Source organism: Equus przewalskii, chromosome 14 (assembly GCF_037783145.1).
Source record: "Equus przewalskii isolate Varuska chromosome 14, EquPr2, whole genome shotgun sequence".
In the NCBI taxonomy this organism is placed as follows: Eukaryota; Metazoa; Chordata; class Mammalia; order Perissodactyla; family Equidae; genus Equus; species Equus przewalskii.
The window spans coordinates 78,562,235-78,575,267 of record NC_091844.1 but is presented as its reverse complement, the minus strand read 5'-3'; the positions used below and the strand labels follow the sequence as shown (position 1 = coordinate 78,575,267).

At 37.0% G+C, this 13,033-nt stretch overlaps 1 protein-coding gene across 1 annotated transcript in view; it reads right to left on the bottom strand.

Moving 5' to 3' along the window:
• Positions 1 to 13,033, bottom strand: part of NBAS (NBAS subunit of NRZ tethering complex) — a 331,777-nt gene that overhangs the window by 203,000 nt on the left and 115,744 nt on the right. Inside the window, exon 22 of the mRNA XM_070574395.1 lies at positions 11,180 to 11,263. Coding sequence (XP_070430496.1) covers positions 11,180 to 11,263 — 84 coding nt within the window. The remainder of the gene's footprint in view (positions 1 to 11,179; positions 11,264 to 13,033) is intronic.

Sequence of the window (13,033 nt, the reverse complement as noted above, 5' to 3'; positions counted from 1 at the left end):
TACTTCTCTTCCCTCAGTACCATTTGAGAGAATTTAACCACATTCTCCTTCCAGAAACATGCTTGTCTTTCATTCCAGTATGCCATATAGCATCAACATTTCTCTCATCTTTCTGGTTGCTCTTTTTTCAGTCCTCTTGCTAGAATATCCTCTTCTAGCCGACCAGTAAATACTAGCTCTTCCAAATGCTGAGCGCAGCTCTCGTCTCACTCTATGCGTCTAGGTCTCCCCTTCAGCTCTACATATAAATTACCACAGACATTACAAAAACTACCATATTTTTACCCCCAACCCAGACTTCACTTACAAGCTCCAAAATCTTCAAAATCTTCCTGCTATTTACTCTTAGATATTTCACAAGGATTTCAAATGCAACAAGATCAAAACTAAATTCATGATATCCTCAGGTAATATAGCTATCTTTTTAAAAACAGAAACCTAATTATGTCATCTCGATGCCCACACTTTTATAGCTTGTAATCTGCCTTAAAACATTCTAGCCTCACCCTGGTGTCGGTCTCACTTTTGTTCTGTATACTTCGACAATACAGATCTTATTTTCAGTCCTTGAAGGGGGCCTTGCCTTGAACCTTCCAACGTGCTCTTCGCTCTGCTTAGAATGCTCACTCCTCTCATTCACCAAACTCATCCTCCACTGAGTTAAATCTTACTCATCCTTCAAATCTAGGATTTCACATCACTGCCCCGGGAGCAGCCTCCTTGACCTCCACCAAGTTGAGGCTGCCCTATCACATGCTCCCAGGGAACCCTGCACTTTTCTCTCACAGCGCTCGTCACGTTAGTACTTGACAGTGGCAGCATCTTTCCTGCCAGATTATGTGCTTCATAAGAATAGATACTGCATGTTTTTCTTCCTTCAATATTCTTGAATCTAACAGAGGAAAGACATTAATTAAAAGAAAAGGCAACAAGATACGGCCTGTACTACTGAAAATTTGTATCATCTTCAGAAGCACCTTTTCTTCTGTCAAACTTTTCCAGGCTTTTCATTTTTATAGTTTTATGAGTTCCAGCACAGCAAGTTTTCTTACATTTTAGCTTGCTGTGCCCAGTCTGAGAAGAAATGTCCTCATTCCACTTATCTACTTGTTAGAATCATTAAAAGGCACAGGCTAAGAAGAACCAGGAAGTATCAGACAAACAGGACAGTGGACTCTGTCAAAGGCACCATCTTAAAGTGAGAGGCATGCAGTCAACAGCATCATCACACCTTTCCCTGCCTCCATATCCACCGGCATCAACTCCCACCTTTTCAAACGTAGCTACCTTTTCAATCGCTCATTACAATTGGTAAATGAGGACTTCTAGTTAAATATGGCTGACACATACAAAGCACTAAGCTACACTTTCTCCTGAAACACCACTGAAACAACAGTAAAATATTTTTAAAAGGAAGCAGGGGCAAGGTAAATACTCAAGGAGGATCGGGATAGTTGGAGTAAAAAGAGACTAAACCATTATCTTCCCTTCTATGAAGTCCACAGCTAACGCCTGGAGCTAAAACATCAAGAAGTAGCTATGCAATTATCTTACTCAGAGAGTGGAGTAAAGACCAAAACAATCATTTAAAATAATTTAAGTAGTTCCTTCCAGAGGGCAGGATATGGAAGAAGCAAAACAAAGGACTATGGGTTTTGGTGTTTGCTCATTTTTTTGTTAAACAAGTTTTGCAGAAACTTTAACTCTATAATCTATTTGCAAATATATACAACTTTAATAAAAATTAAAAATAATATTTTAAAATCAAATAATAGCAAAAACACAGCAGGATATTCAATTGCTATCACACTAAAACTCACTGAAGTGAAAAAGGTAACTAAGAGTTACATATTCTATTAACTCAGATATCAAAACTGAAAGAAACAAAACTAAGGGAAGGCAATGTCATCATCCTGGCAGTGTGAGAGGATCCACTTGTCTCTCCTCTTCAACCTACAGCAAATAAAACATTCATAACCCAACAAAGGCTACACTGCCCAACACACCAGAACATCAGTACATATGAAGTTGGTGGATCGGAGCACAAAGAGGAGGCGAACGGGGGGAAAAGCAGAGCAGCGCCCAGCCACCCAGCCACAGAGAATCTGGTGGGCAGCAGAGGAGGCACACAAATAACTCCAGCGTCCTGGTCACGGCAGTGCCCACACCCATGTGGAGCACAGTAGCCACAAAAGTGGAGCCCCACGCCACAACTCAGAGCCTGGTAACAGCAGCAGAGGCATGCATGTGACTCTAGCCTTGCAAACAGAGCAGTGCATGCAGCCACAAGGAAACAAGCAACAGTGGAGATGGTACCCAACAACCCAACTCACTCCCACCTCTCTCCCTTCTCCCATCACACTGGCAGTGGTTCTGATCCAGGCGATCCCAGACACAAGAGAGGCATCAGCCATCCCTATACCCCCAGCAACAAAGCCAATGCCTGCAGCCATACCAGCAACAGCAAGGCATCAGTGACCCCTAGAATTGCAGACAGTGATGACGAGAGTTCTGGCAACACTCCGAATAGAGGTAGTGGAGGGTGGAAAGTGCCAACCACCAAATACAGCAAGAGGCAGCTCAGGTAAGAGAAACCAAAAACTGTTGATATAGCGTTACCTTCTGAAAAAAAAAACAAAAAAAGGCAGGCCTCTAATCTCCAATCAGTTGAATAATCAGGATCAAAAGAAACAAAGCAATAGCTAAATAAAAAAGGTATTCCCTATGACAATGTGCCAACAGAGGAATAACTCATCAAGCACCAAGAAGAGCCATGTTAACATAGCATCAAAAAAATAAAAATAACAGTTCTCCAAAAACCAAATATAAAGTCATGAAAGATTGTGATCTAACTGATAAGGAATTCAAATTAGCTGTTATGAAAAAACTCAACAATCTACAAGAAGATTCAGAAAGGCAGTCCAACAAGCTCAGGAATAAAATTAATAAACAGAAGAAATACTTTACCTAAGAAATTAAAACTCTATAAAAGAAGCAAACAGAAGTTCTGTAGCTAAAGAACTCAATAAATGAGATGAAGAATAAAGTAGAAAGCACCAGAAATCGAGCAGACCATATGGAAGAGAGAATTAGTGAGCTCAAAGATAGAAATCTAGAAATGATGCAGGGAGAAGAGGAGAAAGAACTAAGGTTTTTTTAGAAATGAAATTCTACAGGAATTATCTAACTCCATTAGAAAGGGCAACATGAGAATAATGGGTATCCCAGAAGGGGAAGAGAGAGACAAGGGAGCCGAGAGCTTATTTAAAGAAATAATAGCTGAGAAATTCCCAAACCTGGGGAAAGAACTGTCTATAGAAATCCATGAAGCTAAGAGAACACCTAATTATCTCAATGTAAAAAGATCTTCTTCAGGGTCAGCCTGGTGGCATAGTAGTTAAATTTGCATGCTCCACATAGGTGGCCCAGGGTTCACAGGTTTGGGTCATGGGTGCAGACCTAGCACCACTCGTCAAGCCATGCTATGGCGGCATCCCATATAAAACAGAGGAAGGCTGGCACAGATGTTAGCTCAGGAACAATCCTCCTCAAGCAAAAAAGAGAGGAAGATTGGCAACAGTTGTTAGCTCAGGGCCAATCTTCCTCACATACACAAAAAAAGACTTTCTCCAAGACACATGATAATAAGACTGTCAAAATTCAATGACAGAGAAAGAATATTAAAAGCAGCCAGGGGGAGAAAAAAAAAAACAATAACCTACAAGGGAACAACCACTAAGCTTATCAGCAGATTTCTCAACAGAAACTCTACAGGCCAGGAGACAGTGGTATGATATATTCAAAAAATGGAAGACAGATAACTGTCAGCCAAGAATACTTTATCCAGCAAAGTTATCCTTCAGATATGAGGAGAAATAAAGGCTTTCCAAGACAAAAGCTGAGGGAGTTCATCACCAATGGACTTACAAGAAAAGTTGCAAGGAGCTCTCCTACCTGAAATGAAAAGACATAGGTATACAAAACTTTGAACAAGGTGATAAATAGACAGACAGAATCAGAATACTGCAACTCTGTATCAGAATAGGATGGTAAACACTTAATTATAACACAAAGGTAAGGGAAAGAAAGCATTAAAAATAACTATAAGCACTTCAACTTGGTAACAAACTCACAACATAAAAACATAATTTGGAACAACAAAAACAAAGAAGGGGAGGGGCCCGGACCAGCAGCATAACGTTTGAGTTCACGTGCTCCACTTTGGTGGCCCAGGATTTGTGGGTTTGGATCCCAGGTGTGCACTACACATTGCTCATCAAGTGATGCTGTGGCGGCATCGTATATACAAAGTGGAGGAGGAGTGGCACTGATATTAGCTCAAGGACAATCTTCCTCAAGCAAAAAGAGGAGGATTGGCAACAGATGTTAGCTCAGGGCCAATCTTCCTCACCAAAAAAAAAAAACCCCACATAGCAGGGGAAAAGAAAAACAACAGAACTTGTATAGGCAAATAAAGATAAGATGCTATCAGCAGAAAAAGAGACTATCTTATCTATGAGACCTTTTATACAAACCTCATGATAACCAAAAAATAAAAATTCAGGGCATTGACACAAAATATAAAAAAAGAGGAAACAGAAAAACATCAAGTAAACAACCAAACTGAAATGGCAGACATAACACAAGGGGAAAAAATGGAAATATAGAGCACCTGGAAAACGAAAGATAACATGGCAGTTTTTAAGTCTTAATACATCAATAATCACTCTAAATGTAAATAGATTGAATTCACCATCAAAAGACCCAGAATGGCTAAATACATTAAAAAATAAGACCCAACAACATACTGCCTCTAGGAAACCTATCTCAACTCTAAAGACAAACATAGGCTCAAAGTGAAGGGATGAAAGATGATCCTACAAGAAAATGACAACCAAAAGAAAGCAGGTGTAGCCATACTTATATCAGACAAAATACTCTTCACAGCCAAAAACATAACAGGAGACAAAGGTAGATATTTTATAATGATAAAAAGAATAATACATCAAGAAGATATAACATTTCTTAATATATATATGTACCAAACATAGGAGCACCAAAATATAAGAAGCAATTATTAAAAGACCTAAAAGGAGAAACTGATAGCAACATGGTAATAGCAGGGGACATTAATAACCTACTTACATCAATGTATAGATCATGCAGACAGAAAGCAAGGCAGGAAACATCGGTCTTAAATGAAACATTAGACCAGATGGACTTAATAGATATACACACAAAACATTCCACCCAAAAGCAACAGAATAGAGTCTTCTCAAGTGCACATGGGACAGTATCAATGATAGACCATATGCTGGGAAACAAAACAAGTCTCAATAAATTTAAGAACTGAAATCACATCAAGCATCTTTTCCAACCACAACAGTATGAAATTAGAAATGCAATTACAAGAAGAAAGATGGAAAAGCCAGGAATATCTGAAAATCAAACAACATACTACTGAAACAACTACTGAATGAAGAAAGAAATCAAAGGAGAACTCAAAAAACACTTGGACACAAGTGAAAATAAAAACCCACATCCCAAAATCTATGGGATTCAGCAAAAGTGCCTCTAAAAGGGAAGTTAATAGTAATACAGGCCTACCTCAAGAAACAAAAAAGAAGTCTCAAATAAACAATCTAACATTACACCTAAAGGAACTAGAAAAAGAACAAAAGAAACCCAAAATCAGCAGAAGGAAAGAAATAAAAATCAGGATGAAAATACAGACAAAAAGAAAATAGAAAAGACCAATGAAACTAAGAGCTGGTTCTTTGAGAAGATAACCAAAATTGAAAAACCTTTGGCTAGACTCACTAAGCAAAAGAGAGAGAAGACTCAATAAATTAAATCAGAAACAAAAGAGGAGAAATTATAATGGATACCACATACATACAAAGAATTATTAAGAGAATACTATGAAAAAGTATATGCCAACAAACTGGATAACCTAGAAGAAACAGATAAATTCCTAGAATCATATAACCTTCCAAAACTGAGTCAAGAAGAAATAGAGAATCTGAATATACCAGTCACTAGTAAGAAAATTGGAACAGTAATCAAAAACCTCCCCAAAATTAAAAGTACAGAACCAGATGACTTCTCTAGTGAATTCTACCAAATATTCAAAAGACATTTAATGTCTATGCTGTACAACTCTTCTGAAAAATTGAAGAGCAAGGGATGCTTCCTAATTCATCTTATGAAGGCAACATTATACTGAAATCAAAACCAGACAAGGACAACACAAAAAAAGAAAATTATGAGCCAATATCACTGATAAACAAAGATGTCAAAATTCTCAACAAAATATTAGCAAATAAAATACAACAATACACTGAAAGAATCATATACCACAATCGAGTGGGATTTATTCCAGGGATGCAAGGATGGTTGAACATCTGCAAATCACTCAACATGAGACACCACATTAACAAAATGAAGAATAAAAATCACTTGATCATCTCAATAGATGCAGAGAAAGCATTCAACAACACATAGCATCCAGTTACAATAAAAACTCCAAATAAAATGGGTACAGAAGGAAAGTACCTCAACATAATAAAGGCTATATATGACAAATCCACAGCTAACATCATATTCAATGGTAAAAAACTGAAAGCTATCCCTTTAAGAACGGGACAAGACAAGCATGCCCAGTCTCACCACTCTTATTAAAACACACTATTAGAAGTCCCAGCCAGAGCAATTAGGCAAGAAAAAGAAATAAAAGGGATCCAAATTGGAAAAGAAGTAAAACTGTTACTATTGGCAGAAGACATGATTTTATACATAGAAAACCCTAAAGAATCTACCAAAAAACTATCAGAAATAATAAATACACTAAAGTTGCAGGGTACAAAGTCAACATACAAAAATCAGTTATGTTTCCACACACTAACAACAAATTAGCAGAGAGAAAAATGAAGAAAACAATCTCATTTACAATAGCAACAAAAAGAATAAAATATCTAAGAATAAATTCAACCAAGGAATGAAAGACCTATACACTGAAAACTGTAAGACACTGTTGAATGAAATCGAAGACGACAAACAAATGGACAGACATTCCATGCTCATGGATTAGAAGGACTACTACAGTTAAAACACCTGTATTCCCTAAAGCAATCTACAGGTTCAGTGCAATCCCTATCAAAATCCCAATGACATTTTTCACAGAAATAGAAAAAAGAATCCTAAAATTTATATGGAACAACAAAAGGCACCAAATAGTCAAAGAAATCCTGAGAAAAAAGAACAAAGCTGGAGGTATCAGACTCCCTCACTTCAAACTATACCACAAAACTATAATAATCAAAATAGCATGGTACTGGCATCAAAACAGACACACAGATCATTAGAATAGAATCCAGAGCCCAGAAATAAACCCACACATCTATGGGCAGCTAATTTTCGACAAAGGAGCCAAGAACATACAATGGAGAAAGGAAAGTCTTTTCAATAAATGTTGCTGGGAAAACTGGACATCTACATGCAAAAGAATGAAAATAGACCATTATCTTACACCATGCACAAAAATTAACTCAAAATAGATTAAAGACTTGAATGCAAGACCTGAAACCATAAAACTTCTAGAAGAAAAGATAGGTAGTACAATATTTGACATCAGTCTTAGCAGTATCGTTTTGAATATGTCTCCTTAGGCAAGAGAAGCAAAAGAAAAAAATAAACAAATGGGACTAAAACTTCTACACAGCAAAGGAAACCATCAACAAAACAAAAGAAAACCTAACAATTAGGAGAAGATATTCGAAATCATATATCTATTAAGGGGTTATATCCAAAATATATAAAGAATCATACAACTCAACAACAAAAAAACAAATAACTCAATTTAAAAAATGGGCAGAGAATGTGAACATTTTTCCAAAGAAGATACACAGATGACCAACACGCACATGAAAAGATGTTCAACATCACTAATTATCAGGGAAATGCAAATCAAAACCACAATGAGATATCATCTGACACCCATCGGAATGGCTATTACTAACAACAAGAAATAATAAGTGTTAGAGAGGATGTGGGGAAAAGGGAACCCTCATGTACTGCTGATATAAGAATGTAAATCAGTGCAGCCGCTATAGAAAACAGTATGGAGATTCCTCAAAAGATTAAGAATAGAACTACCATATAATCCAAGTATCTCACTTCTGAGTATTTATCCAAAGAATACAAAAACACTAACTTGGAAAGATACAGGTACCTCTATGTTCACTGCAGCACTATTTATAATATAATAGCCAAGACATGGAAACAACCTAAGTGCCAATCATCAAATGAAAAGATAAAGAAGATGTGGTGTGTGTGTATATATACACAATGGAATACTACTCGGTCATAAAAATGATGAAATCTTGCCATTTGCGACAATATCGATGGACCTTGAAGGTATTATGCTAAGCAAAATAAGTCAGACAAAGACAAATACCATATGATTTCACTCTTATGTGGAATATAAAAAAACAAACACATAGATACAGAGAACAAATTGGCAGTTACTATAGAGAAAGAGAGGTGGGGAGAAGGGTAGAGGGGTAAAGGGGGACATTTTTACAGTGATCGATGAAAACTAGACTTCTGGTGGTGAATACAATGTGGTCTATACAGAAGTCAAATTATAATGATATGGTTCAGGTGAAATTTATATAATGTTATAAACCAACGTTAATATAGTGATATTAAGGGCAACTGCCAACATTACTGCTGATGTGAAGAAAGCTTCCAAATTTCACTGGTAATGATCACACTACCAGTTAGGCTTTTATTTATCATTCATCAAACAGATAAGTACATACTTTTAAAAATCTGAAAGAATGAAAAGACATATCAAATAACAAGCCAACAATCCCACACACAATCCCACTGCCCACGTCCTTGCCACCCTCTACACCATGTTCAAGTCTTTCAGTTTTCTTCCTGGCTTTTCTTCTGTGTGTCTAAATCTGTGTTTGTGACTATTTCCTGATTTATCTCCTTTAGACATTATTTAGTGGTCTTAAACCACAACTATCCATTTCCCCTACACCTCTTCCTCCCATTATGGATATATCACAAGTTGTATTAAACTACTAATTATTTATATTATTATGCTTTTGTGAAAACTATCTACTCCTGAGCCAAGTAGTATATTATAATTATTCCTCTTCTGGAAAAACTTTTTATTTTCTGACTTAATAACTGGCTGTTATCCCCTCATCCCTCCCACTTACTTATATGCATCCATTGTTCTTTTTTGCCAAATTCTCTAAAAGGCCTATCAATAGCAAAACATAAAAGTCTCTTCCAAACAGTTAAATATAGCAGATAACATATCAGTCCCATTTTTACAATTTTTTTGAGAGACCTGGCTCTCAAGCCATCCGCACCCCTCCACAGTCTGTACCAGCTGCTCTCTCTCCCCAACCAGAGCACAGCTGTCATCCTGGGCCTTTCCTTTATGGTTACCTATGGTAGAGCCATTTCTAAATCCAATGCTTTCTCTTCTCTCAATTTACTCACTCATTTTAATAAACCACATCTCATAATGGCTTCCTGAAAAGAAAAAGGAACACCAGTGGTAAATTTTATGAGTCCTTACATGAGTATCCTCACACTTGACTGATGACTTTAATTAGATAGAGAAATCTAGATAAAAAATACTTTCTCTCAAAAGTTTGAAAGGATTGCTCCATTGTCTTCTAGCTTCAAGTGATGTTCTGGAGATGTCTGATGACATTCTGATTCCAAATTCCTATTATGTGACATGTTTTTCACTTTGGAAAACTACTACTCTGATATTCTGGAAGGTTCATGATAGTATGGTTTTGTGGAGTGGACATTTCAATCTGAAACTCAAACTTTCAATTATAAGTAATAAGCTTGAATTATTTCTTATAATTCCCTCCCCTCTATTTTCCATCATCACCTACAAGAATATATATAATTTGAACATTAGACTTGTTTTTCATATTTGCTCTCTTATTGTCTAACTCTATATTTTTATTCTAATTTCTAGGAAAGTTCTTTACTTTTATCTTCTATCCAATTTTTAAATACCAACTATCATCTTTTTTCTTAATTTCCCAAATTTCTTTTAGCTCTATGTTCTTATTTTATAAAATCCTATTGTAATTTCACAAGTTCAGTATCTTCTCTTATCCCCTGGGCAACAGGAATTATAATTTCTTAAGTTTTCTTCTTTTTGCGTGGTCTCTTTCAGTTCCATTTTCTGCTTGTTTGGCCTTTCCTATCCATTTGTTCTGCCTGCAGTAGGCAATCCTCAGATGTCCAGGAAGCCAGGTAGGTGCGGCAGGACCTGTTCATCTCTTGGCCTCACTGTGACCTGATAGTGCACCAACTTTTGGGAGTGTGTCTCAATATCCCGAGGCCTCTTCTCTGAGGCTATTACTTCTCCAGAAAAGAATTCTCCAAACTTCTACTTGGGGAACATGCCTGCATTCTGGGAGCACCGAGGGGGAAGGGAATCAGAGCTCCAACACACAAGAAACAGATTTTCACAAAATGCCCAGATTCTCAACCCCATCACTCCACCCCCAACCTATGCTGTGCCTAATGTCCAGGAATCTGGAGACTTCCTGGCTCGATCTGGAGGTTCTCTGGCTCAATTCATGAATCCAAAAACTCCTCTGATTTCAGGTAGGGAAAATATGGAAGAAGAGACAGTGAAGGAGTATTTGCCTGACTTTGAGGAGTGCGGGATAAAGGGACACAATGCTGCTCACATGAACTTTCAGCCCCACACCTCATCTCCTACCCTCCTCTGCAGTACTGGATGCCCCCACCTTCTTTCCAAGGTTAAGTCTTATAAAACTGAAAATTAAAACTGAATCAAGAACAAAACCGCATGCATACCATAATAACAAATATGAAAAATCTACCTTTATATGGCAAAGATTGAAAGCGAATATCTCAAAATGAAGATTTCTTGTATCAGGATCATATTTAGAATAATTCCTCTGTAGCATTTAATATTTTTCCATTAAAAAATTTTAACATAATGGAGTCAAGTTTTTGAAAAAACTTCACTCAAACTCCCTAAATCAGGGACCACCATCAAGTAAGTGACCAAACAGCACACATCACCTGCACAGGCCTTCTATTCATCCATCCCACAGAGAAATGAAGACACCCCCCCGGGCTGGTTCATTCTTACCTGCACTCCAACTCCTCGCACCAATCTTTATCTCGGTGTTTACGTTCATGCCAAGGAATGATCATCAGGGAGTCGCCATTATAACTTAAATTAAAAAAAAAATACATAAGCATTTAAAATACACATTACTCAATGACTGGCTATACAAGGAACACGATGCAAAAAGTATCTCTATAACCTTAAATCCCCAGGATTTCTACTTATGGTATGTGAAGTGGTACATAATACATATCCTATACAATACATAAATAAAAACCAGCAACTTGCTGATTTCTCCTTGATCATAAAATGGTTTAAAAAGAAAAGAATTCAAGGGCCCAGCCCGGTGGCACAGCGGTTAAGTTCCCATGTTCTGCTTCTCTGCGGCCCAAGGTTCGCCAGTTCAGATCCCAGGTGAAGACATGGCACCACTTGGCAAAAAGCCATGCTGTGATAAGCATCCCACGCATAAAGTAGAGGAAGGTGGGCATGGATGTTAGTTCAGAGCCAGTCTTCCTCAGCAAAAAGAGAAGGATTGGCAGAAGTTAGCTCAGGGCTAATCTTCCTCAAAAAAAAAAAGAACGAAAAGAATTCAAAACAAAATTTTGGCAAGGAACTAAAGGACATTATGGGTATGTGTTCATTCACACATTCTAAAACATTTATCAAGAGCCCACGTTTTATGTTCTTAATACCAACATAAATGGTCCCTTGCCCTCAAAAAGCTTACAATCTAATTTCCTGGGGTCACAGAAATGTTCTATAACTGCTATCCAATACGGTAACTCTAGCTATGTGTACATGTACTAAGTACTTGAAATGTGGCACTGATACTAAGAAAGAGAACTTTAATTTTATTTAATTTTAATTAAAATTTAAATAGCCATGTGCAGGTAGCAGCTACCATATTAGACGGCACAGACCTATAGGACAGGTAATAGCAAGAGTGGAAAAATGATTTTGTAAGGTAAAAATATCACTAAAAGATGACAGCAAGAGAATCTAAAAGAGGCAAAGATAAGGTCTGACTGGATGGAATTAAGAAGAAATTGAAAAGGAAAAGTGAGGTGAAGACAATACGGTAACAGAGCAGAGCAATGCCCTACGAACCGGGAGGCAAGGGAGACACAAACACACCTGTCGTTTAACTAGTTAGACAGTGTTTGGCACGAGACTTTCTAAAGTGAAGCACTTCAGATATTATTTCTAAGAGCCCCTTTGGCTCTAATATTCCATAAGTCCGTGAAAACAACTGAAACATTATAAATTAACAATAAAGACAAAAATTTTAAAAACAAATTTCAATTGCTTTGCTTTCATGATTCAAAAAACATTTCTTCTCATATTTCTGAGCATCAGTAGTAGCATTTTCCTAAAATTTATCATAGCCCCAGAGAAAAGATTGTACTTTTTTATATTATGAGGCTATATTCTGCACTTTCTTATCTTACTAGGTTATAAGACATGCCTTACACAAGAAACACTTCAAAATGTTTAAAAATTACGTTGGTGAAGAGAACAATCCTCAAGGAAAAGGTCACAGGAGACCACGGGGGGTTAGAGCAGAAGATGGGAGCTCAAAGGTCTGGGAATGGGAAGTGCCGAGTCATCGATCAACAGCACCCCCCTTGTAGTTATTATTATTGGTGCAAATTATCCAAAGTCAAAGTTCTCCATTAGATATATTCAATAAGAAATGTATTATACCATATTTTTAAAACACAGTATTTTACCCACTTTTCAGCTAGCATGTAATGTCCTAACAAATATGTACCAGAGACACATTTTTGAAGGCATTTCAGTTCATATTTTAAAATTTCTGAATCACGCAGATGATTATTTAGAATGGATGCCACAATCACATATTTCATTTTT